The sequence below is a fragment of the Struthio camelus genome, chromosome 6 (assembly GCF_040807025.1).
Source record: "Struthio camelus isolate bStrCam1 chromosome 6, bStrCam1.hap1, whole genome shotgun sequence".
NCBI lineage: Eukaryota > Metazoa > Chordata > Aves > Struthioniformes > Struthionidae > Struthio > Struthio camelus.
This window is the reverse complement of record NC_090947.1, coordinates 14642655-14670236: the sequence shown is the minus strand read 5'-3', so window position 1 is coordinate 14670236 and position 27582 is coordinate 14642655. Positions and strand designations below refer to the sequence as shown.

Here is a 27582-nt window from a genome sequence, read left to right as displayed (position 1 = left end):
GGCGGAGAGGGGCAGCCGCGCGTGGCGGTGGCTGGCCGGACGAGGGTGCGCTCACAGGCTGCAGCGCGTGGCGCTGCGGCCGCGTGCCCTGCAAGCCGCAGCAACAGTGCAGACTCGCTGCTGGCGAAACACGTATGGCGGTCCCGGCCTCGCCGTGTCTTGTCACCTGCCTTGGTGAGGCTACTCCGTACATTAAGATCGCGAGCTACTAGAAAACTTGCTTCCCTGCTGGCTCTCTCTCCAACTTGTTCTTTTTACAGAAGGTCTGAGCTACCCGAAGTAACTACTGGCACTGTGTGTATTTTAAACAATCCCATCCTCTGTCTGCTTGAATTATGTGAAATTATGCTTTTCCCTTGACTTCTTCCCTTGGGTAAAGTGCAGCAAAGATTTTTTGTTTCCCTTGAGGCGAGGGGGAGCCTCCCTCACAAAAAGGGAGGCCTACATCACAAGTGATTTGCCTCCTTGCACCCCAGTTGGCCTGTCTGTGTCCTAGTCCTGTCCTTGATGGGAACCTTTCTCCAGGCGCACGGTCCGCTTCGGCAGCCTCCTTCTCCTCGAGGCGCACCACCTGCTTGCGTGCCACCGGGTCGGACGTCCCTGTGAAGTCGGCACTCACTGTATTGACTTTGCTTGGACTATGGCCCAGCTCCTTCACGGTAAACCCTCCGAATCTGACCTCCTGTGTACAAAACACAGTCACTTGAGCTTACTCCTCAGACAACTTTGCTACCTCCTGTGCAACTGAGGGTTCATAAACTCTCTCCAAACTCCAGGTTGTCCTTTCATTTTCTGTCTTGATCATTCCTCCCTCTTTGGCTCGACGCTGTCAAACTCCGACTGCGCTTCGCTGTTCAGCGGTTGCTTGGGACAGCCCCTTCTCCGAAGATCCTGCCATCTGGAACAGGTTGCCGGTATTTTTCCACTTCAGTAACTGTCATTCTGTTTTCAAATCTCACTTTTGGTGGTGGAGAAGGTTTATCCTGCTGTCCATGCTTTAAGTAGTTACGTAATTTTATATGTCTGTAATTCTAGAAATGTTACTTAAATGATTAAATGGCTGTGGCAGGCACTGCAAATAACAGCTTAATTCTTTAAGCTCGAATATGCGTTTGAAACGTCTGAGCAGCAGCAAACGCTCTCAGTCTTAGATTACTGGGTCGCTCAGAGTCCATGAACGCTCCCCAAACGCTCTCTTTAAACCTACAGCCTGTAGCCGACGTCCTATAGGCGCCTGTATGTAGGCGCAGACCTGATGGCAGCAGAATTATTTCTTGTAGACAAACTATCTCTAAGTCACCTTCCCAAAGAGCGGGGCTGAAATAAGAGGAACCAGCTACAAGACCGTGAAATACGTAAAGGGCGCTATGCAGTTAATTATTACCGGCACGGGTGGGGGGGGGGGGAAGAAAAGGGAGAGAGAGAGAGAGAAAAACCGCCCTGTCCCCGCCCCGCCGGGAAGCCGTGCCCCGGCGGCGCGCTGCGCGGGCGCGGAGGCGCGGGCGCGCGGCCCCCCCGCGGCGGGGGGCGGCTCCGTCCCTGCCCGCAGCGCCTCTGCGCGGCGGCGGCGGCGGCGGCCGGGGCCCGGGCACGGCGGGGGCGGGCGGGCGGACGGACGGACGGACGGACGGGGGTGCGCGGCGCCGCCCGCGGCAGGAGGCGCTGCGATGCCGGCGGCCGGGCGCCCTCCGGCAGCCGCCCCCGGGCGAGGTGAGTGGCGCGGCCCCCGGCCCTGCGCGGCGGGGGGCGGCCGAGCCCCGGCCCCCCCAGCTCCTCCCGCTGCTGGCGGCGGCGGGGGGCGGCTGCCGAGCGGCTGCTCTTCCGCCCTGCAGCCGCCGGGCGTTTTCCGCCCTGCGCTGCTGAGTGCGCCGGGCTGGGCGCCTCCCGACGTTAATGGGTGTTAAAGGAGGGGGGGGTCTCAGTGGGCACCCAGCTCTTAGGGGGCAAAATGCCCCCGTTTCCGTGTCCGTGTAAGCGAGCGGCGCGCCGGGCCCCGCGGAGCCTCCGCGGCAGCCCGAGCCCGGGCCGCGGGTGCCCGCGCCGGCGGCGGTCGCGGTGTCGCGCAGCTCCTGAGCTCTCAGGTCTTCCGCGGGCCGAGGTTGTCAGCGGGCCGGTTGCCCGCCGCCCTGCCGCCTCCGTGCCGCTCGGTGGAGCGAGCGGAGCAGCGCGGCGGCTCCTGCCGGCGCGCCACCCGTGACAGCCTCGCCCGTGGCCTGCAGGAGCTGCCCTGCGTCCGCGCCTTTGAAGTCTTTACTGCTGTTTAATACCACGTTTTAAACAATCTCTGTTAACTTGGTATCGGGGAGAAGAGAGTGGCTAGCTGAGCATAATACTAGTATTTTAAGTGTTTCAGGAAGAGCTCACCTGAAACAGTATTATCTACTAAGCTGTATTGGGGGCCTAATTGTCTGTTTGGCTATGTCCAAGGAAAATCACTGTACAGTGCTAGTTTTCTGGTCTGGCAGTATGTCAGGTTTGCATCCCTAGATGTAAATAAACAGCGGATAATGGAGCAGTTAATTATTTTTGCATTCTCTGAAGACCCACAGGAGGACTAGGGGACCTGAAAACAGAACAGTTCTCATTTTGAAGATAGTATCTGTGATGGCGGTCATAAATACAGTAAAAGTCCTAAACAAGTTTTAGAAGAAAAGTTCAAACAGGTGGAGTGAGAGCTTAAGAGCAAAAGCCGATTACAGGAGCAGCCAATATGGGGAACGGGCCGTCGGTCACTGCCGTAACTGGGGCCGGAGCAGAGCTTCTTCCCGCAACGTTGCCCTTCTTGACTTTCAGCTACCACTCAACGGGTGCGAGTTTTTGTCGCAGCGCAAGGGAACGTGGACTGGGGATACGATCCAGTTACAGTAACCATGGTTGGTCCCAAAGACTAAGTATCGCCCAGCAAATCTTTGTTTTGAAAACAGGTCACTTCCTTGGCTGCTGTGAAGCTGTGGCTGGTGGAGCGCAGCGCGTTTTGCCCTTTCCCGGTACTGCAAGTAGACATGCTTGTAGACTACCTCGAGCCTCGTGTTGGGCCCTTTCCTGGGCCATAGCTGAAGTCTGCTTACTATTTACCAAAATTAATGAAGTGTAAACCTTGTAAGTGCAGACACGTAGTTGGTAAATTAAGAACTGGTTTAAAAGTTTGAGTCTAATGCTGGTGAAAAATGGTTAAAAAATAGCCTCCTGTGACATCTTAATTTGCACACGTTAAACAGAAAACATGGCTAGGAAAGCAGGAGTCTGAAGACGCGAACTTAATGGCTTTTCTTTAACAGCCCAGGATCTGATAGTGCTCTTATCTTCTTGCTTTAATGTTAACACTGGTACTATTGTATCAACTTAGCAAATCCAAACCTGATTTTAACATACTTTAGATATACTTTAGTCTCTCAGTCTATTTGACTAAACATGTCAAAGTATGCGGGGTTTTATGTGTACATTAAATGACGTAGAGAAGCCTAAAGGCCAAAACATCAAGTAAGTGCGTGCCGAGAAAAGCAAAATAAACCAGTTTTAAGAGTTAAGTGTTTTAGAATGAGATGATTTCACTTTTTGGAAGCCCTAATTATGGTGGCTAATGCTAAAACACTAAGTCTTGCTTCAAACTTGAAATAAATATATATCCCAGGACCAAATTAATTCGCTAAAGGGGGTTTATGCTTGCCTCAATTAATTCTGAGCCAGGTGGCCATGCTCAGGGGTAACGGGTGAGAGGTGCGTGAGGGCAGAGAAATCACTGTTCAGCTGTCAGGGAGGGGAAAGCGCCCGGAGGAGCCACGTCGGGGTACCCGGCCTGGCAGAGGTCAGCACCTCCGCCGTGCTCCCGGAGGCTGGCCTAGCCTCCAAGAGGCTTGGGACCTCGTGTAAGAGTGAATGCAGGATATATGCTCTTATGGCATGATGTAAGCTGTTTGCGTAACGTTTTCTTTCTTTCTGGCACAGAGGTAGGTGACAACACTAGGCTGCTCCTTAGGAGAAAAGCTTGCTTGAAAAGGGAAAATTCGGTCTGTTGTTCATGTTTATTACGGCAGTGTTTTATAGACCTGCTTAATTTCTGCTAGACGTTGCACGGAAACTGCAGCAGAAGGTCCTTGATGCAGAGATTTTGTAGTTTAGATCAACGAGACAAGTAGGGTTGAGGAAGAGATGCTGTGTGTGAGCAATATGATAGGCACAAATGTTGCGGCAGTTTTCATCATCCCAGGGATAAGTGAGGTGATCTTCCTTTTAAAGACAGTTTTTAAATCTGCTTCTCTAGCACAGACCTGCTCTGAAGTGAATTTAGTAATTTTAAACTTCTCAGAAACCCTAATTATGGTAATTAATATTCAGAGACTGAAGTTGCACTTCAAACTTGAGATAAATATATATCCCACCACTGAGTTAAGAACTTGGTAATTAAAAAAAATAGAAACTGAAGATCTATTCAAAGAACACGTTTTGTGTTAGTAGATTGATTTTAAAATGTTCATGTGAAAACTTCATGTGAAATTTCACATGTTTAATATAAACTCATTTTTCTAGTCAGTGAAAGCCTGAACAGGATAAAGTAAGATGTGATGTCATATATTGGACTGGCTTTGATTTATCCACACCATGCAGACAGTGGTCTAACCTGCTTCTGTTGTTAAAGCTGCGTGTTGCTTGAGAGTTTAATTAATATTTCCTGTTTTGATGTTCTACTCTTAGAGTAGGTTTTCAGAGACTATGAATCTTACACAGTGATTTTTGCAAAGTACTTACCTGGTTAAAGCTATTCTTAGCTGCTTGCGCTGTGTTACTAGGAGTTGTGAGGGACCGTTTTTTTAACCTTTCTGTTAACATTCAAACCCTGACTTTGAGGCTCTTGGATATTTTGCTTTGTGAGTCTTAATTATACTTGAATTCTCAAAGCCTAACATCTACAAATCAAATATTTATGCTGAATTAGACTTTATTTAAAAACCACAACGCTAATTGCTTTTTGGTCTGCAAGTGAAACGTTAATGCCTTCTTTTTTCCCCCTATAAAGCTGTGCTTGCCTTGGGGCCTGCCCTGAGAGGGTCAGGGATTCGCTACCCCAGTCAGATCTGTTGATTAGCATTTCTTGAGACACAATGCAAAGCAGTATTTTTTTTTTTTTGAAGCTTTTGGGAAGAGTGACTCCAAGAGGAGAACTGAGTTTTGGTATACTGTTATTAGTATTTTCTCGTGTTGTTGTTTTCCTTTGTTTTATAGGGAACTTGTTGTAACATCAAGTTGTCTTGAATAGAGTAGCTTTTTGTCCTTTCTGATCTTGAAATCCTCTAATTATTGGGGGAGCCAATGCAAATGAGGTTCAATTTTAAAAATAAAAAGAATGCCAAGAAGATGCTTAACTGAATGTAGCATCCATGTCTGCCTGTTCCCACCCGCGCTGCCAAAGAGGCTAATCGCAACAGGTAAAACGACCAGCACGCTGTCATCGCTCAGTTCCTTGGAGGAAATGCTTTCTCCTCTGTCGCTCAGACAGTCAGTTGTTCATGGGCAGTTAAGTCTGCATGAAAGTTGCTGTACCTTTTTGCAGGTTACTGGATGAAAGACTTGAAGTTCGATTTCAAACACTGAAATCTATGGCATTAGAGGAACAGCATTTGATGTAAATCAGGAAGAAACGCTCTGTTTATCAGGAAACTCACAAAAAATAATTGACTCTAGGACTTAGCGAAAAATACTTGCTTGTGTAAAGCATGAAGGATGAATAGTCATGTAGTTAACATCTCTTTTCTTTGCCTGAAAAGAAACGAGTATACTTTTACATAAACAGGCCCAGAGGACGTGTGATATCTTGCAGAGGAATCCACGCTGCGATAAAGTCAAATCAGCCACAAGCTTCCTGTGTAACTTTGAGCAAGTGACTTACAGTCCTGGACCTGTAAAACCAGATTACGTTTCTCGGGGGGAGGGGAGGATGTGAATTGTAATATTTTGAAATACTCTCGAGTTGTTACAATGTTGGGGATGAGAGGGTGATGGAGAAACGAAGATTCAGTTCTTCCTTCTAAGTGTCCAAACGTTTTGGAAACATAAGCATAAACCTGCCTGAAGCAAAAGGCCTGTTTGTCCTGTCCGTTGGAGGAACAAAATACTGTCTAGCTCCTATCCACTTGCTAAAACTCATTCCTTTCCGTTTGTGGGGCTTTTTCGGGATCTTTTCAGATGTTTCTTCCAATCTGTGTATTGGGGTTAAAGGGCTGCACTGGCTGTTAGTGCTACGTATCTAAGTTTGTGGACGATAGCTTCAAAACGATTGTTCCTCTTTTCCAGAGTGACGTTACCACTCTGGAACATTTCTGATCATGTGAGTGGACCGTTTCACTATGCGTGTGCTCAGTTATCCCGGCTAGACTGATGACGTTCGACAGGCCTTGAGCAAAACTTCCTGCTCCCTTCTGCCTCCGAGAAGTTAAAGCCTGTATTCGCGGGGGGATCCGCTCCCTTTGCTTTTTGAACCCGTGTTCCTCGCTGCTGTTCTCCGTTGATCGTTTTAAACTTGCCGGTAGAGCTGTCTTCTGTCCTCTTACTGCCTGGTAGATCAGAAAAAAACTTCTACAAAGGGAAGATGTAGTATTTGAAGACTGTGTTTATAATACCTGGTAGGTACCTAGTCTACTCTCGCTCAGAAGTTTGTGTTTCGCCATCTGGTTGATTTCACTGCGCGTTCAATCACCGCCTGGCTTGTTTTTTGTCAGAAGGAAAGCCACATAGATTACTAAGTTTTCTGTGGATTTCCAATAATAGTACCAGTTAGTTGGCTTTCTCATTTTTGGTCTTTTTTTGTTTGAATTAAAAAAAGATTGCTAAATAAAATCGGTTCCAAAAACCCAACCCCCAAACAAACTAGTGACAAAACATTAAAGAATGCCATATGGCTCCTACCCGTCTTGATGCTGTTAGATTTCTGAAGGGTATATTCCGTGTTATTAATAATATTTGAAGAAACACTCGAAGGATGGGAAAATATTTCCTGAACTCATTATGAAATATATTATAAAATATACTTTTCATAGCTTCCTTACTCTAGATGTTCTAGTCAAAATAATAGACGAGTATAAGGGTTTCTGTTGGATTAACCCTCACACAACAGGTTAGATGATGACGGATGCACTGGCAAATAAAATTCAGAGGGCTGGGGAAAGAGGGGTGCAACAACTTCAGTGTTTAAAGGTTAACAATATGTCGGTTCATAATATACTCACTCTTCATACATCTTATGACACTGAAGTCTCATTCCAGCAGGAAAGGGGAACTGAAATAAAAGATCAAATACTAATTGCCAAATCTTTATTGTCAAATCAAGGCGAGGTTTAAAGAAAATAAAGGCACGGATGATGACTGATCTAATTTACTCATTAAAGGACTTGTTTTGTGGATATATAAGCCCCATGTATGAGCAAAGACCCACAGTCTCTCCAGCTGTCAGGTGGAGGTGACTGACTGAACTGAAAATTACAGGAACTAACTAAACCTCTGCTGGTTTTCAGTTCACATGGCTTATAATGGTAGCAAGTAAGAGCAAGAAAATGTGTTGTCACATTTGACTGTTGTAACAACTTAATTAGAACTTTCTCTAAACTTTTGACACATGCATTTTTTTAATTGGATTGTCTCTGAAGTATTTTTAAAGCAACAGGAGAGAAAAGGAGGCTGTGTTTATGTGCTTGGGTTTTTTTGATCAGCTTCTGTATTTGTATACTTGAATATTTAAGATTCCAAGATTTTTGTGCAGCCTTTTCTCCCCACATAAAACCAGAGATTCTTGTAGAGAGTATCCCTAGAAATACCATCTAAAAATTAAAAAAAAAATGCACAAACATCACGAGAGTTTCAGATCTCGATGATGATATTTTGAAACTTGTCCAACACTGAACTATGTAAGGTTTTGATTATTTCAATGGGCTGCTGTTTTCTAGAAGCGTCCATTCCATCACTTGTTCTGCCAGCTGTTGTTGCGTGTACACGGGATGAATATGAAACAATTCATTTAACGTACCTGCGAATTTCAGAATCCCTTTCACTAGCCTTCCATTGGTTTGCAAATATGTTGTCGGTATTGAAATCAATTCTGAATTATAATTAAATAATTTAAATGAACTGGGTATCTGAATGCATGACTAATTTTAAATAGACTGTATTATGCTTCAATTGAGCTATGACAAATTGAAATTCCATTGGAGCATTGCCTGTGAGAATAGAAAGGGCAGAGCTGCAAAAAATACTCCAATTTCTGGAGAAATATATTCCATATCCATAACTTCAGTGCCTTTAGAGAAATTTCAGGCTCTTTTGGAATATTGCTAAAATGTCATTTTCAAACCTTCATCCTTGAAAAGGTTCTTGTCATTAACAGTAATCCAAACAGTAAAGGGGTGACAAAACCAAAGCATATTAAACGTTCAGCTTGCAATGAATGTAAGCTAATGGTCCTAGGTTAAATTTACAGATATGAATGTAGCAGAAATAGTTGCCTAATATAATGGTTTTGAGCTGGTAGTCCATTGGCAGAGCTTTGTTTTATTCCTGGAGAAGAAAGCTGCTTTTAGCGAACTTGTTTGTTCGAATGGTTTGTTGTTTTCAAATGAAAAAGCCGTTTTGTAAAATCCAAGTATAAGTAGTGGTGAATTTGATTTTGTTTTCAAGTGCAGCTTGTCAGTTCTGCAAGCTTTTACTTCTCCACGCGTTAAGTACAGTGCAGGCAGCTGTAATACTGTTTCTCTCCTTAGCCATCTTTCTTGAATTTCAGAATTTAAATCGAAAAGGTCGTTATAGTGCTTGTATTTTCTTTCTGTCCCTGTGTTTCTTTGCTCTCAGGTCTTTGATGCCTTTGAGGTTGTTGCCCTAATTGTGAGCGTCTCTTGCTTTAATCTTGAAGGCCTCTCACAGTTCCTACCTCCTTTCCCATTTGGCCTAGAAGCTTCAAGCCTCCCACTAATTTCTGCTGTGATTGTACAGTTTTTTGAAAATTGTGTTTCAAGAGTATATGGATTAACTTTGCGTAGGCCATTATGAGCCTTCAGATAGTAATTTATTTTGATCATTAAGAAAACCAGAATATATATTTAACTGCATTATTTAATTATGGAAACATGACTTTCTTATCCTGTGGTATTTAGTGTGCTCCTGTGGTATTACTGTATTCCTGTGGGAATACAGGAAATAAAGCAGTTAGCATTGGAGGAGAAAAGACAACTTGAAAGAAAAGACTTGCAAATGATAGCACTTAATTGCCACAGTAAGTTTGAATATACAAATTTTCCCTGTCTTAGACACAAAAGGTGCTTTATAGCACAGTGTTAAGGCTGCTGTTGGGAGAACAGCACTGGTCATAAAATCCATTTTTCTTAAACCTACTGTGCTCCTGCAGTCTAGGCGACTGGCCTTCCCCTGCCCTGGTAACTGCTGCATTTATTGCTTAGGAGCATCAGTTATGTTTGCTCTTGATGACTGGCATTGCAGATGTGTCCCGATGTGGTACCTTAACCGTCTTCTCTTTTATTTGTCCTGTAGGGTAGCAGTAATTCCTCAGGGTGCATGAAATATTGGATGCCTGTGGAAAGCCATGGCAGCTGATGATAAAGTTGCCATTTTAACAGACGATGAAGAAGAACAGAAAAGAAAGTATGTACTTGCTGATCCTTTCAATGGCATTTCCAAGGATCAAGACTTGCAGCCCCAGAACGAATCCCCTTCGACAGAGACAACCACTGTCCCAGATGAAGAGCTAGACTGGTTAGAAAAGCACTGTGTCAAAATAAACAACGATCTTCTGATTTCAAAGGTCTTCTATTTTTTCTTCTATTCTGCATATGGCTCTCTCTACCCCTTGCTGCCCGTGTATTACAAGCAGCTGGGTATGTCACCCAGCCAGAGCGGACTTCTGGTGGGCATTAGGTACTTTATTGAGTTCTGCAGTGCTCCCTTCTGGGGAGTGGTGGCAGATCGCTTTAAGAAAGGGAAGATTGTCCTTCTCTTTTCACTTTTATGCTGGGTTTTGTTTAACCTGGGAATCGGATTTGTGAGACCAGCCACCTTAAGATGTGTACCAAAGGGCCTTCCCCCAGCCCATCCCACCAATGCAAGCAACCTTTTAACAACAGTTTTGCAAAATGCCTCTATTTCTTCTCTGCTAACCACAGCAAATACTACATCCCAGAAAGTTCGTGGGAAGAGAGACGTGTTCACTTCCAGTTCAGTCACTCTGGAAACAATAGGGACTGCTAATCCTGAAATAACATTCCTGTTACCTACTCAGAGCAATGACATGGAGTTTGCCTTGGAAAACAGTTCCCGTTTGATTTTGAAAAACACGACTGCTAGCCCAGTCTCACCAGGAAATATGACTCGGAGTACCACTCCAGCTGCTACCACCACAAAGCCAATGCCTTCTGACCAAGCTGTGCTTGTTTATGATCATCAAGAAGTAGAAGCCATCTTTCTACTCATTCTGTTGGTTGTCATAATAGGAGAATTTTTCAGTGCTTCTTCTGTTACTATTGTGGACACTGTAACTCTGCAGTACCTCGGTAAACACAGGGACCGGTATGGATTGCAGCGCATGTGGGGATCTCTGGGCTGGGGGCTAGCCATGCTGTCCGTGGGAATTGGCATCGACTATACCCATATCGAAGTTGGCATTGAAGGTCAAGGATGTAAAGCTCCTGAGTACAAGAACTACAGGATAGTTTTCATAGTGTTTGGTGTCCTGATGACAATGGCATTGATTGTGGCTACACAGTTCCGATTTCATTATACGCACTTCAAGCAAGATGAAGATAAGAAAAAAGAAGTAGAAGTATCACAGGTGGACAGAAGTATCTCCAATGAATCCTCTGATAATACTCCCACCAGTATGAGCCAGTCGCAGTCTTTCAATTTTTGGGATCTAATAAAACTGCTGTGTAGTATCCAGTATGGCTCTGTGCTCTTTGTGGCTTGGTTCATGGGGTTTGGATATGGCTTTGTGTTCACCTTCCTTTACTGGCACTTGGAAGACCTGAACGGCACTACCACTCTCTTTGGAGTTTGTTCTGTGCTCAGCCACGTGTCTGAGCTGACTGCCTACTTCTTCAGCCACAAATTGATTGAATTGGTTGGTCATATCAGGTAAGGAGATGCTAGCAATCATTAAAGAGCTATACAAAAAACGTTCAATGTTTGGCCTAGCCTTGTGTTACAAAGTGAAATTCAAGTTAATCTATTTTAAGGATGGATTTCCTTTTATTTTAAAATTCCAAACTCTGCTCAGATATGTAGCTGTCTAATTGAGTTCTTTTATTTTAGGAGCTTACAGCGCTCTGAAATGCTTCCATAGCATTTTAGTTATGTGTTAGTACATGCATTATGCTGGCAATGTGACCTTCTGTAGATAGTTCCAAAAGACATCCTAGTTAACTGATGGAAAGCTCTGTTAGAAATCTTCTCAAACTGCCTCCTACTCAAGGGTTCTTTGTTTAGAAATATAATTTCTATTAATTTTGTAACTTTTTCCTGTGAGTAGCAATATTCTAGAAGTCTCCTGCTTAGCTGCTCATCCTTGCAGGGTGGCTCTTTGCTCCCTCGTTCAACTGGGAATATGGCCCTTGTGCGCTGGGAAGGGAGGAGCTGGGAGGGATGGAGAGGTGAACATCTCCTGTGCAGGTGCCCTCGTAATCAGACTCTAGGTGTTGGCAGAATGAGGTTGCAGCCTGGTAGTGTTGCTTACAGACTCAATTCCTTGCTCTGTGCTTTTAGCTGCAACTCCGTGTTACCTACTTACGTGAAATGGCTGTACAGTTTTTGCACTTTTTCCCTTGTTAAGTGGAACTGATTACTTAACAGCATGTTAGTGAATTTTTTTTTTAACTCTAAATTCAAAACTGACTTGATATGATTTCTGCATATTTTAAATCCATTCATTCTTCTTCAAAAAAGCTTAGGGAGGAAGGATATGGGGTGATCTCAGTTAATGAAATTGTAAAGGTTTTTCTGCATGCATTCAGGTACTGTGTGCATGTGGGCAGAGTACTCTGTGTACTGTTAGCCTCTTGTCTCTTCCAAATACCCTAGTTACAGTCATACAGTCATTTAGATACAAATCTATTTTCAGTCACCCGATTACACTGTTCTTTCTGTGCCTTTTCTGTGTGTTTGCTTTTTGAATTTTTGTTTTGCTTTTCATTCGGATGAATCTTTTGGTTCATTTGACCTCTACTAAAAATATGTTCGAGATGCTTAGCACGCTAATTTGAGAGATCGCTTAAGAGACAGTGTTTTGGATTTTTTTTTTTAATTAAGGATGGTCTTTCCACTTTGAGCTAGTGTTTTATTTTTAATTTCCAAATTTAAAAGTAAGTAATTTGAGAAAATATGACACCTTGCATGCAAAGACTGGAGGAAGGATATGATAATGGAGGAGTGGTGAGAACAGATCATAGTCTTGATAGCAAAAGATATAAAGTATATGTGTATTGTTATAGTATAACATTCAGGGTTAGACTTCAAATAAAGAAAAAAACAATGAAAGAAAGGTAGGCTTATGAATAAGATGATATAGGAGTGATAAGGGGGATAGGAGTACTGGCCTGTAAAAAGAAAGATGTTGTACAGGATTAACTCTTTTTTTTTTTTTTCTTTGCATAGTAAACCTATAAATCCCAGATTGGATCAACATAAGTTGTTAAAACACTAGCTCCTGTTTGCAATGAAACAACATTCTTTATAGATATACCTGGAAAATGCATATTAGTCATATCTTAATGTTTTCTAATGCTTATTCATCACAGTTTATGAGCAGTCACCTTCTGGCTGCCTTTCTTCTCCAACTTTTTGAATTTTGCTATATAATGCTTGATCTCTTCAAGAGAAGACAAACTTTTTAAAAAATAGCATTGATAGTTCAGAGTTCATACTCTTCTCTGATAGTTCTGTGTATGTCTGCTGCCCTACTATACAGGTGTTCTTTCTCCCATTAATAAGAACCAGTAGTCTACAGCTAGGTAGGTATCTTTTCTCCTAGGTTGCTAGACTCCCATAAGTAGACACTCAGTCTTTCCGTGTTATCTTAACAGGGATATCCAAAGAATATCCTAATTCTTTGAAAACAGGCTTGAGTAATACAGTTGCATGCACTGTCACAGCAGCAAGGAAAAAATACTATTAACTATCCCTAGCAGAACTTGCAGAACCAGAAAATGGGCTTTACACCTTTGTCAGAAACAAACTCAGTTTTCATTTTCCAATCTTGTAAAGCTTTCTGCTTCCTCCATCGTATATGTTGGCACATAAGCTCCACACCACGTTCTGAATATATTCCATTTTCACATATTGGTTGAACTAGTATTCAATTTACTGTCCAAGCATTTTAAGCAGTACAATACTGAATATGCATTGATTTAAAGTGCCTTATTTTATGGCTTCATTAGCTTTACTGTTCATAAACATATGTTCTGCATGTGCACAGATGTTATGTATGCTGGTAGCATTTCTGAATTTGTATGAAATTAGTAGGTGACTAGATGAATCTGGTGTAGTGATACTGATCAGTTCAGCTAGATAACTGTTCTGTGATTATACGCGTTTACGGGAGGAAAGGAATTTTGCAGATGTTAGAGGGTTTTTTTTGCCTTTCTTCCTCCAGCCATCTTCTGAGAGTTGAGAGAGTAGATTTTTCATTTAAAAATGTAGACTAAATTTAAAAGAAGTCAGTCATCAGAAGGTGTGGTGAAGGCTACAAGTTCTTTGAGAGGATCTGGTGATGCAAGTGTACAAAACGGACTGTCAAATGTTGAATGGTGTCCTGTGTAGAAGCACTCACAGTTGCCCTTGAATTTAGGAAGATGTTATTAATCTCTGAAAATAACCTCCTGCTTGAGGTTAAGCTTGAATGTATTTGACCATAATTTCAGCACGTGAGCTTTTATGGGAAGCAGAGACTGGTAGTTGTGGCTGTAAACAGCTTAGTCTTAACATAAATAATAGATTCAGTGCTTTAAGTGTTTAACCTGTAAATTGAATATGGTATCTCTGTGGATACTGCAAATATTGTTCATAAGGAACATCTGTTTACATTATCCATTTAGGTCCAATAAAGAGCCTAAGTGGTTGCTATAAATAGGTTTTCGAAAGATTCTGTAAATATACAAAAGTTTTCGTGTGATGTGCCCCTCCAAAAGCAAAATTATAGAAATCTTCATATGAATAACTTAAATGTGTCTAAAACCACATCCTAATTCTATTAAATTAAAAGGTAGAACCTGACTAAATGACCCTTATTAAACTCCAGATTATTCTTCAGATATGACATTGTGAGGGCGAAAAAAAAAGAAAAACAGGTAGCTGAGTGTATTAGTGGCCATGGAGTAGCTATGAAGCAGGACTTCTCTGTTCATATGTCTGATCTGGCTGTCATAGTGAATGGTTAAGATGGGAAGAAGGTTCTTGCTGGATAGTCAAACTTTTGCTAGACAAAAGTGAAATTAAGCTGGCAGGAACTAGTCCTAAACAAAAGGCTGGATGCATCTGGGTACTGATGTGGAAAAACAGGTATATGGTGATGTGGTTCCTTTACAGCTCCAGGAGTATGCGCTATGCTGGGTCTTACTGGTGGACCCCACTAGTCTCTCCTCCTTAGCTTTCCTTCCCTTTTCTGGTAAGCGTTGTAATACAATTCAGAAGTGTAACTGTACGTAGGAATTGCATTAAGTTGTGGCTGTAGAAGGAACTAAGTTACTTCTTTGGAGCAGTAGACATTAAAGAGGGGGATAAGACTTACGATGAATGGTACACAGAGTAAGTTTTTTCTCTTTAGCGTATAGTATCCAAGTTTTTCACGGTTTCCCATGTTTCCTTCAACTAATGCTTTCGCTGTGTTGCATAAAGGCAACCTACACCAGCTGTTGATGGACCTCACACGCATCTGGGAGCAAAACAACTTGGCCTGATGAGGAGTTTTGGGGGGGAAAAAAAAAAACTACAAGCTTACCCAACTTATTGAAAGTAGAACGTATTGTCTTCTCTAAGACTATGCTGTTGCAAAAGGCACAGACCTTGAGTGTTTTATGATATCCCTGACATAATGAAAACTATCGTATTAGTATTTTAGCTGTCAACATGCATATTTAGAGACCTCAGATGTTAACAAGGTGCTGCTTCTTGTTGCTTCTTGCTCTAGATTTTGCAGTGTACCATTGAATTAGATCTTGCTGTGCTTTTTTGGAATAACTAACTAAAAATTAGCACAAAGAATAGAGAGTCCCTTCACAGAATATCTATGCTTAGACCTTTATTATCAATTATGTGTATTTTACTTGTGCCAAACCAGGGGTCGACCAAGAACACTGCAGCCCTATGTTTGGACAATAGTTCCTGTTTCTGAAAACCTTTAAAGGTTGCAATGGCATCTTTTCTCAAGCCAAAAGCATGCTTGGAAATAAGTCTTTGTTTCCTAAAAATCCACCTCAAAATAAGAGGAAGATAGATGGATAAATGAGGAACTTGTCAAATATTAAGGTAAATTAAGCTAAAACTGAAGGGAGAAAGTCATCTGGTTAAAAGTGCAAGGGAAATGCACTGTGAATATAGTTTTTGTACTTCATTGTTTAAAAATTGTTATCAGAGCTTTTTTCTCTTGCTTTTGAGATGCAGCATCTGCTGCTTTTCAACAGGATGGTTAAGTTTTATCCTGAGGCACGTTGCTATAAACCATATTGTTTCTGTGGGATGTGTTTTTAGAGTAGTTCTGAGCAGTTTGCAGACACTGGGAAGATAAATTTATATTAATCAGGATAAAATTAATTCATGTAATATAAACCTGCACTAAGTCCTTATTAAAATGGAAAAATTGATATCTGAATGCTTAGAAAAGAGGTTTTTTTTTTTTTGAATGTGTTTAGAATGAAACTATAAAAGCTCAGTGGAACTGTTGACCCTTTTGACTTTTTTTCCATTAGGATTTTGAAATGACATTTAACTTCACTTTTGTTTTGAATATATGTGTATTTGGTGTGCACAAGAGGAGAGTTTATGTTTGGGTGTAGGACTTAAAGGAGGTGTTTTTTGTTGAGCAAATGCTTCGAATGGGCAAATCCCACTGTCTGTACACGTGCAAATGATTTCCAAAGCAGTAAGGTATATTATAACAAACAAAACGAGGAAAGTGCAAACCATTATGACTTCTTTTTTCCTTCCTTCCTTTAGAGTGCTCTATATTGGTCTTGCCTGTAATACAGCTCGCTACATTTACATCTCGTATCTGGAAAATGCCTGGACTGTTCTCCCTATGGAAGTACTTCAAGGTAAGACAGTACATTATGGTACATTACAGTACATTAATGACCTTCCAGTTTAAGATCATATGCTTATATTGTTCTTGTTTCAACTGAACTGTGATTAAGTAGCAATCTGGTATTTCTCTATTCTTTGACCACAAATACCTCAGAAGACCGAGTTTCATAAAACATTATTGTTTATCTTGGAAAATATTTGACGTCAAATGGGTGGGTCTGCATTTGATTGTGCCTGGTTCTCTGTTGATTCAAACAGAACTGTAAAAGATCAACACACCCTTTAACTAAACAAAGAGACAGAAACATGAACTGAGTACACACCTTCTGCAAATCCTGTTTGGTGGATAAATATGAACTTCATTAAATGCAAAAGGTCACAGTACATGAAAGGATGCTTTAAAAAGAAAAAGGATGAAGAACATAATCTGGGTCACTCTGTCTCTATTAAAATATTTTGCAGTTTTTCAGTAGTATTTTTTGATTTATACCTTAGATTATGTTTTTTTTTTTTAATAGCTAGAGAGGAATTCCTTTAAAAGCTTTGTCAGGGCTAATAGAGCTTCTTTAAGATAATAGCCTTTTGCATGATGTAGAAGGACAAAGGTGTGGTCTGTGCAAAGCCATTTGAATCCTGTTTTCACATTGTGTTGTCGAAGAAGTTTATTTGTAAGACCTTCGTTGCACTATTGAAGTATAAATTGTTCTTATTTTTTATGTCATTTTTATTCCCTCTTTGTAGTGTGCATCACTACTCAAACACAAGAGAAGAATCTGAACAATTTTGCTTTCTCTCTCCTTTATTTGAAGAATGCTGAATTTGGATTTGCAAACTAGAGAGAGAATGGTTAATTTAAATGCAGAAAATGTTTTCCCTGCCACTAAAATTAACTGAGCCATCTTCCCTAAAACCAATATTTTGACTTAATAGAATGCTACATAGAAAGTTTTCCGCAGATTATACTTAGAGGTTTTTAATTAAATTTCTGTGTGCAGCCTAATTTGAGTTTGCACTAACTTTTTCTATTATATATGCCGAAATCTTTGTAAGATAGATTTTAACCTGGGTTATAAAATGTCATTCGAGAGCACTATGTAGATCTCTAAATATACGTAGAAAAAAATCTGTTTCTGTCCTGGCTTCTTCCCTCCCTAAATACAGTAAATCATTTTTGTTGTTGTATTAAGAAAGAAAAGATGCAAAACCACAACTACTGGACTGATATTTCATCTCTCATACCAACTGTTAAAGCATGAAAGTGTGACAAAGAACCTGAAGAACGTGTATGTGTTAAATACTCTTGCCTGCTTAAACATCTAGGGAGGATGAATGTTGAATACAAGGGATTGGATATTGCCTTGTAGATAATCCCATTTTAATGACACCCTGACTCAAAGAGGAAGCTTATGTCTCAACAATATAGCCATGAATCTGTTTCTCGCATCCTGCAGTTGCAGCTGAGAAGGAAGTTTGTGCTACTTCGTACCTTTTATTTATTCTACTGAAATGTCAGTATGATCTGTTTATTATATAGGTTTACTTTCACAGAAGGGCTGTGAGGAGGCTCTTTTGGGAGACTTTTTTGTACGGCATAATCTTGAGTAATTAAGATTAAGAAAAAAAAACAACTGAGGAGCTGCAAAATAATACTTTCTCATAAATGTTTCTACCAAACTTTATCTATATCTAGCCACTGCTGAATCATTTACATTTGAGTCAATCTTATTTTTTGAAAAATGAAAATTTGCAGTTATTTATAGTCAGCAAAACAGAGTGTTTAAAAAAAAGTGTGTGCGCACACACACACACACACACACACACACACACACACACACGCAGAACAAAAACACCCCTCTTCATGTTTTGTGTGCACTTCTCAGCCTGCATCTCATCTGTCATTGCTGTGAGTGGACATGAAGTTGATAGGCACAGTATACATATATCTCTAATTATTGCCACTACATTTGTTACTTCCCAGTAATAGCATTCAGTATCTCTCTCAATGGGAGAATGAGTTCATCTTTTTAGTACTACTGGGTTTTTTTGCCCATTATTCTCTTCTCCTCCTCTTTCTTATTGATTTTCTGTATTCTTGACTTGTTATTTCTTTTGCAGCAATTTTCAAATCCTGTTTCTTTGGGCCCCGCTTTCTTTTCTATATACGCGGTGAATCTGTCAATAGGGATAATAGGTGACACCTCAGTGAAATTTGGAGAATTGGGAACTCTCACTTTGGTTTAAGCAAGTCTGGTGACTGAGGGAGATAAAGTTGCAGCTATTTTGCATATGTGAGGGTTAGGAGTATTTATAAACAATGAAAGATTAGATCATGCAGAGTATGTGGGTACTGTATGGGCCACGTAACTGCATCAAGCTGATAGAGCTTCTAACTCTCTTGGTGAAGCCTATGTTGTAACTGAACATAATTCTCTTTCTTGGAAGCTGTCAGGTTCTATGCAAATTCCAGTACCTGCAGCTCAAGGGTTTTTAAGGTCAGCAAGTTTAGCTGAGTCTTGTAAAGAATTTATTTTTTTTTTTTTGAATATGTTTCTGAAATACAAGAATGATTATCCCCATGTGCTATGCTGAAGGGCATGGAGGATTTCTGGAAAATGACTCTGCAAATGACTGCAAACTGCATCTATTGATTGTAATATGAACCATGCCGTATTTCAATTGCTGTCACCCTAACTAGGATGGTGAGGGCTCTTCAAGTGCATTATACTCTCAAAGGAGTAAACGAGGAGATTTAAACTCGCTTCTTAATTCAGAGTTCTGAATCTATGATTTATTTATTTGTACGTGCAGTGTATGAAAATAAGGGCTTAGGTTGAACCTTAAATAACTGAAAGTTTCAAGACATTCTGATAGGTACATATGTATGGTAGGTATGTGTATAAAATGCTGTATGTCATTAGTCTCTGAATATGCAAGGAATGTTCATTTTGCAGTTAACTGATTATATTTCAATATTCTAGTGAGTTGCAAATTATTGCTCATATTGTTCCAAAGCAGTGGTCCAAATTCTGTGGCAACAGCTATTCTAATAAACTAATTTGCATAACTGGAATTTTTCTAAAGTACAGAACTGTAATAATAACCTGCAAATTAGTTATTTTCAGTTACTTATTAGCAGTTTTTCATCAAACTCCAAAACAATATAATTCTCAGAACTGGCTTCTATCCTACTGATGCTCCAGTAACACAGTTATGTTCTAGAGAATAAAAAAAAAAGCTTGGGTCTTTAACTGACAATAACTATGTTATCATGTATCTCTTTTGAAGTAAACTAGGCTCCAAAATCTTTAAGTCTTGACTGAAGTTTACTAAATATTATCATTCTGAGAGTAATACTGGGGTTGTCACAAGCATTAGTACTATAGTGCAAATGGCCAAGGAGGGTTAGTAGTTACAGCAAACAATGTCAAAATATATTTCATGGCAGCAGTAGCTTCAAAAACAAAACAAAACAAACCCTGATTAGCTGTAACGCAGCCTGACCTTTTAATAAGAGTTGTCGTTAAAGCCGTTCCAAACTGTCACTGTTGTATAAATAATTTATAACTGTACATTATTAATGTGATTTTTCTGATGATTATCTGTATCTTTAGAGCCAAGTACATAAGCTAGTTTTAAAGGGAATGGACTTTTTTTTTTTTTCCAAAAGAACCAAGAACGCTATGTTCTACCTGGATCTCCTAGTTAAAGGTGAAAAACATCCAAGAACCTGTGTATTAAGTACAGTCTTTTGTTTTCAAGCAAATATAGTAGTATTGTGCTTAACGGTTGGGGTAATTTCTATTGTGCTTTTCATTTGCCTGGCTTTAAAATTTGATTTACTCTTCAATCATTGAAAAAACTGAATATTTTGTATTAACTGATATTCATTGTTTTCTCATTGGCACATGCTCTTCCTAAAGGCACATCATCTGTGTTAGGTTCGCTTTGCTTTGTGACGAGGACAATACTTGGTTGCTATCTTCAGTGCCTATGTGGATTGGCGTTTAACAAAAAAATTAGTAATAGAAATCCAGTCGCTTTTAAAACTCAGAGCTTTTTCAATGGAAAATCTGCAGTTTTAAAGCCTTAAACTGTAAATGATAGGGTAGAATACACTCATCCTAATGTAAGCCTTTTTTCAACAAGATGATGTGCTATTAGCAAAAACAATTCCACAATGATAAATGTGATCCTTATGTACTTTGCTGTCCTTTAAATAGTCCTCTTTTTACAAACCAAAAGGTTGTGCAATTTTTATTCAGACTTGGAATTAAATTGGAGAGTATAGCCCTGTGGACATCAAATGTACACCAACTATATTGATTTCATATGCTGTTTTTTATCATTTTACTACTAAGCAATAAGTGAGATTAATCTGTGAGTATGTTTTAAAAAAAAAAAAGTGTGTTGTCTTGCTTTTATGAAACTTCAGCCTAACCACAGAAGTAATTATTGAGCGTCCAACTGTTCCTTAATAAGTTAAGTGGGGAGGACAGAACCATGTTGATTGAATCATCAGTTATGCCAACGCTTTTTTTAAATTAGGCGGTAGAGCTTAGAATGTCTAGGTACTGGTAAACTATTTTTAATTCAGCTGAAATGAGAATAAATATTCCCACTCAGTCCGAGGGTGGCAAAATAGTTCAGGCTTATTTACTCTGTATCAAGCTACAAAAGTGCTATTTTGTTTCTCCAGCATCTCCTAACCCTTCTTTTTCTTGTCCGGTTCTCCCCTCCTCCAAAAATCCTACCCACCAGGCCCTCCAAGAAGATTGAGTCTGCAGCCTGTTTCTGCATGTTGATGATCACTTGCTGTTTTTCTACTTAGCTGTTATTTTTGTGTGGTAGGAAAAATTGCTTATAACCCTGAATGTACGATGCAAGTACCAGAAAGAGATGCCCAAAAACTATATGGGTGAGCTCTGACTGTGTTGGATATATGACCGTTATTTGTAGCTGTGAGGACCTCTTCTGTTCTTAGTCCTTGGTGTGGGTGCAGTCTGAGTGGACAGCATGCCTGGTCAGGATGCCGTCAGAGCGGTGAGAAAGGGTCTCTTTGATCTGCCTCAAAACAGCATACGCAGAAATCACTGTCTTTGGCCTATCCTGAGGAGCTTGCATGGTCTGCCAGTCCAGACTGCTCAGTGCTAAATGCAGAGTGTTGGTGCTGAGTTCAGAAAGAGTTTGTTTGGGGTTGGGTTGGTGGGGAGTGAGAAGGGCAGAAGGGAATTCATTCTTGCCTCTGGAAAAAATGATGCAGGTATCTCTGAGACCGTTTATAGGCTTTGTACCTCCTTCATTGTGTCAGTAATGAGACTGCTGAGAAGCATCAATGCTTTAATTGCCTGTAGCTTATGAAATCCGGAACGTATATCCAAGGCCCCATCTCACGCTTGAAGGGATGAGGTAGAGAAACTTTAAAAACATTTTCTATAGCTTTCCTAGGGACCTTGTCTCCGGAAGAGAAATGAAGTCATCTTAGAGAAAGAGCTACTGCCAGACTCTACAGAAGTAGTCGTCACATTTCCCTGTGGTGTGGTTGCCAAAAATATTACATTATCAAAAGCTGATTTGTATTTGACAAGGCATTAGTCACTGTTTTGTCCCACAGTCAGGGGTTTTGTTTTGTTTTCCTTTTTTCTGTAATGCATGTTCCAACTGGTAAGTGCAATTGTTCTGATGTGTAAGTATACTTCAAGCCCTGTACTCTTCACAATGTTTCATCTCTCTAGGTGTTACGCATGCAGCTATATGGGCAGCTTGTATTTCATACCTTAGTGCAGCGGTGCCTCCGGAGTTGAGAACGTCAGCCCAGGGAATCCTGCAAGGTCTCCACTTGGGTCTGGGAAGAGGATGTGGGGCTATGATTGGAGGGGTTTTGGTCAATTACTTTGGTAAGCAAAAATTGTATCGAAGGATTTTATTTTATTGATTGAAATTCTGGTTTTACAGAACTGCTGCTAACTTAAAACTTATTTATATTGTATTGTATTATTCTTATACAAGTGCTATATTTTAAAGAGTAAATTGTGGAATCTTAGGATCGCTCAGGCAGGGAGGGATTGTAGGAGGTCTTCAGTCCAAACCCCTGATGAAACAGGGTTAATACTGAATTCACACCAGGTTGCTTATGGCTTTGTCCTGTCATATTGATTCAATATGTTAGATCCTGATAATTTTAGGATTGTGTGAGCAAATCTATTAACTAATCCTTAGGTAAGATGAATGAATCCTTTGTGAGAGAACAGGTTGATATTATGTAGCCTCTTGATCAAGAAATGAGAATGTAGTTTTTCACTTAAAAATCCTATACCAAACCTGTTGAGGAAAAGCGTTAGGAGGAAGAAAACATGATAAAATAGCTTAACGAGTCTGCATGGGATGCTATATATCCATAGAGTACATTATGCTGACTCATCTTGTTTTACTTAGGTAGATTCTCAATTTAAAATACATATAAATCTATTTCTCTCTCTCTCTCTCTCTCTATATATATATATATATATATACATACATATATAATCTTCACAGGTCCTGCGGCAACATTCAGGGGAATAGGAATGGCTTGCTTAGTGATTCTTCTTCTATTTGCACTGATCCAGTGGATGTTGGTTCCTGATGAAGAAGAAGGTAAATCATGTCACTGAGACACTGCAAAATTATCAATGGTGAAAATGACATCTCCAGATGTCATTCCCTGCAGCTTTAACTTGGTCTGTTTGATGTCTTTTCTTGATTTTTGACTGGACAACTTCTTTTCAAATGAGAGGCTTTTTCCTGAGTAATGGTAGAAATTGAGGTGGTGTGTTGCTGCTGTACAAAGTGCAGCACTGAGTTCTTGGATTTTGATAGGAAGAAAGTTAATATACTTTACTGCCTTTATGTCCTCTCAGTTCCGGGAATCCCTTAGTTTAGTCTGACAGCTATAATGAGTTGTTTCAGTTACATCAGTCCCTTTAAGGCAGCCTTCTCATGCTTTCATACTTTACCAGTTCAAGCCATCTCTGCTAGAAATTGTAGAAATGGCCTCAGGGAGCAGAAACGTTTATAACTGCTTCAGTTCTGCTCTTGCACCAGAGAAATCTCCCCACAGATGGAATCTGAGCTTTTTCACAACCACCTTTACCTAGTGTAAAGGCTAAGCAGAAATGAAAACTCATTGCAAAGTTAAGGATTTAGCATACATCTAGTTCTTACAAACATAAAATAGAATTGTTGCACAATTCTGAAAAGTTGCATGAATTTTTGATCTGCTTTTTACCCAAATGTTACTTTCTAATAGACTTAGCATTGAGTATGAAATGAGTTTTCTTTAGCTGGAGTATTAAATGAACTGCCCTTGAATAATTTTCAAGTTGCCTGTACCAAAGTATTCAGATATTTATTTTGCTAGAGTTTTCTTCACCTCCATTGAAATGATAATGGGGAAAATGGAAAGGCGAACAGAATATTTGCTGTTTTCTATTTCCTGTCAATGTTAGGTTCATTACACATGAACCTACAAAAGCATAGTTTGTTCCTTGTGGTCTTATTCTGTGAAGTTTGTTTCAGTCTTCGGTTTTCATTTAAGATACACTCGATACCCCTTTTAAGAGTATGTATCTTAATTTGGAGCATCATGGTAATTAGGTTGATCTCAACAAGACTATTTGAGTGAGTAAAGCTAAGCATGAGCTTAAGTGCTTGCAGGATTAGTTTCTTTGTTTCTTAAATACTATAGAACTTACAGCCATTGCTTAAAATATCCAGTGCTATCTTCAGAGTATGTAAACAAACTGTATTTTACAAATTTGAAAATAAAAATCTTCTTATGCGGTAGAATATTTTTACTCAGAAAAAAATATTTCCTTCAAATTTACAGTGTTACTTACAGACTCATAAACAACATACAGCTTGTTACACAAAAAGTAATTACACACATTGCTAGAAACTGTTGGATATTTTAAGTATAAATACTCTGGCTCTTCAAGAGTAAAAGGCACGCTGTGTTGGGCCACAACAGTCATATTTTGGGTGGAATTTCAAGGCAGTTGTGAAAACTATTTCAGACTATCAGAAGACCTTAGATGTAAAAGAAAGAATTCTGTGGTATTATTTCTCCTTTCACCTAAACCTCTGTGATAAACACTTTAATTTTCTCCACTGTGTCACTCTAATGGTTTGTTTGTGGGTTTTTTTTTTTTCTTTTTGGTCACAAACTGTAACTTTATCTCAGTAACTATGCAGGGATGATTTTTCTTTGATAGGACTATGTTAGGTAATGGAATAAAGTGATGAAGATGTAGAAGAACTCCTTTAGTCAAATCAGTCAGGTTTAGAAATTTTAAGATCAGAATCAAATATTATGATGATGTAGGCCAAGGAACTTCACTGGATGGTTCTGGATAGTGTTTAGCTATGACTGTGAATGAGTTGTAAGATGCAGGCTTTATGCAGAGAAAGAAGTTTGCCATGAGGCTAAAAGACTTAAATTTGCATTTAACATGAAAATGACTTATTTTAAGTTTGTATTAACATGAAAATAAGTAAACCTAATAGCTAGCTGGGAACAAGTGGGCCACTTCTTACTCATTAACCCCTCCTGCTCATGCAGCCGTCTAAGATATGTCACTGCAGTTGCAGAACAACCTTGCTTGTACGGAGCATCCATATACTGTTCCCCTAACTAGACTGTGATGTTTCTTGTTCCTGGTCGTTTGTGGTCTGCTTTCAGGATGGTAGTAACCATATTACGACAGCAAGAATCACTTTGTGTTCGTTGCATACTGTGTGTTGGGGGAGGGGGTTTGTTTTGTTTTTTGCTCATTTGGCTTTTGCTGATGATTATTTTGTTTTAAACTTCAGAAAAGACAATGCTGGCAGAAAGGATCCCAGTGCCTTCCAGTCCTGTTCCCATAGCAACTATTGACCTTGTGCAGCAGCAATCGGAAGATATGCCTCGAACTGAGCCCAGACTCCCTCTGAAGAAAACCAAACACCAAGAAGAACAAGAGGATGTGAACAAGCCTGCCTGGGGGATCAGCTCTTCTCCTTGGGTCACCTTAGCTTATGCCATCTATCAAATAAAAGAGATGGTTAAGCTATCCAAAACCAATCCAACTCCTGAGAATCAGCCTTTGCAGGTAATCTTCTAATACATAGGATATTCTTACCATATATTCTTAATATTGAAGGTATAAACATTCTGTGGGATGTCTGAAAGACCTCAATAGCTGTGTAAATCTGTTAATACCTGACAAGCATTCTCTGTCAGCTTGTAATAAATTTGGAGCTGTGAAACAATAGTTGAAATATTGTAGCAAATAAAGTTGTGACCCATGTATATAGTACAGTAGGAGTAACTTTTTTTGCAGATATCTTCTTGAAGATAGTAGAGGGATACATGCAAAGAGACTTTTCTATAGGCTTGGATGTATTTGAATTCCCTTTGAGTCTACGTTTGTTTTCACATTATTTGGAACGTGTGTTTTTTTCCATTTTGCAAAATTAACAAGAGGATAAATGAATGTGAAGAGTACACATTCATTTTCACTCTCTTTACAGTAGAGTGTAAAATGTTTTTTATTCAGTTTTGCTTCCTTGCACAATGCTGCCAAACATCTATGTTGTGGTGGAAATAGGTGTTCCAGAAAACTACCAATGGGATACAGAGCCTTCTGTTCAAATAGATTTCTTCTCAATGTTATTGTTTTACCAGATGGAGAGAGTCATTCTGTGACTTAAAATGTCTGATTGCTGGTGCTTACTTTACACAGTTTCCCCTCTTTCCAGTCTCCTTCCGGAATAACTTTTTAGTAATCTCATCAAGGACTGGATGGAGTTGGATCTTGAACTATCACCTAATGCTTTGGATGCACCTTTCAGAATGGAGTTGAAGCATACTGGTTAAGCAGAGTAGGAAAATGCCGTTGATACAACCTCACCACTCCTTCTTCCAGACAAGTAAACCCAGTGGTTTTAACATTACCCATGCTGTTCTCAAACCTGTATCAACGGCATTTTCCTACTCTGCTTAACCAGTCTCTAAACTGACTTGCAGGAAGAGCAAGCACCTCAGATGTCCATTAATGAACCTCTACTACCTGATGTCTTATCTGGAATGATTTTGTTTAAGCATATTAAGGAACATTGAAGATATCATTGAGTGTCTGACATCAAAGCAATCTGTCTACATAAACCACTCTGTTTCCCATTGGTAAATGTCCTCAAGGTGTTTGCTAATATAAGCTGTCCCCATTTAAAAGTCGGGGAAAAAAGCAGCAGTAGTAGAGAACTTATGCTATGTACACATCAAGAAAATAATGTTTTGCAGTTGTATGGTGTCTTAAAAAGACTTGTCCAATACTGTTGGATGCTACCTATCAATGAGAATTATTAAGTAGCCAAAAAGGCTTTCTTTGCCTGTTGGAGCTCATTGGTATCTTTAAAGGACGTGATTTCTTCATTATTCTTTCATTCCTGTAAGCATACAGTGCTGATTAAAAAAAAAAAAAAAAAAGTAGTTCTTGTTGATGTGCCAAAACTTGATGTACTAAATTGTATTACTTCCTTCATTTTCCATAGTCTCCGAAGTCAATTTCTTGTACCTGTTTCAGGCTTCCCAAAGGACAAACTGCCCCAAAGCTTTTCTGTTTTCTCTTCATGTAGTCATTTTAGGCTGCTGATAGTAAAATACTGAAACTGGAAAAAGGCTGCCCAGATCTGTTACTAAATTTGTCAAATAGCCTCCTTAAAATGTGCATGAAAATAGATCATTTCTAAGGAGGATTAGTGTACAGAAAATAGAATTAGTGACAAAAATTATTCCTCCTCTTTTCATAAAGATTTTGGCTTGATAGCGCTACTGCTTGCTTATCTTCCATCAAGCAAAGGAATGCTTGCCATACTCTTTATTCTTTAATGAAAAAAATATTCACAGATAACGTGTCAGCTTCTAATGTGAAATTTATCAGTATGAAGGCTTGTTGTTTCAATCCTGGGGGATATAATTGGTGTTTGTCCTTAAATGTGCTCTCATGTTTCTTAGTAAGGCCTCTTTGAGTAGACTGGATGGAATGCATACTTGAGTATTGCAAAAGTTCTGCCACTCAAAGAGTCTGAGCAGTGTCTTGGAGAGGGAGGAACTGTTGAAGAAAGCAACGTGTAAGGAGCATGAAATAATTTTACAGAATTCTTTAGTCAAAATAATGATCTTGTCTGAACACTTTAAAGTCCAATTTTTTCTCTTGAAACACAACAAGTTTGTTTTTTGCATGCTTCTTGGGGAAGTGCAGTTAGGAAAAGAGATGGAAGGTAAGCTAT

At 39.9% G+C, this 27582-nt stretch overlaps 1 protein-coding gene across 3 annotated transcripts in view; it reads left to right on the top strand.

Annotated features, from left to right (window-relative positions):
* The first annotated feature begins 1593 nt into the window (after positions 1 to 1593).
* The window catches only part of MFSD6 (major facilitator superfamily domain containing 6), a 28394-nt gene continuing 2405 nt past the window's right edge, over positions 1594 to 27582 (top strand). The window contains exons 1-7 of one of the 3 annotated variants that reach the window (XM_068948314.1): positions 1594 to 1710; positions 9529 to 11124; positions 16195 to 16292; positions 22014 to 22175; positions 22813 to 22911; positions 25126 to 25403; positions 27555 to 27573. In XM_068948314.1, the coding sequence (XP_068804415.1) occupies positions 9581 to 11124; positions 16195 to 16292; positions 22014 to 22175; positions 22813 to 22911; positions 25126 to 25403; positions 27555 to 27573 (2200 nt within the window). In that variant the 5' untranslated portion in view covers positions 1594 to 1710; positions 9529 to 9580. Of the gene's footprint in view, positions 1711 to 6307; positions 6618 to 9528; positions 11125 to 16194; positions 16293 to 22013; positions 22176 to 22812; positions 22912 to 25125; positions 25404 to 27554; positions 27574 to 27582 lie in introns of those variants that run through there. The other 2 variants (XM_068948313.1, XM_009673871.2) reach the window with 2 other exon arrangements.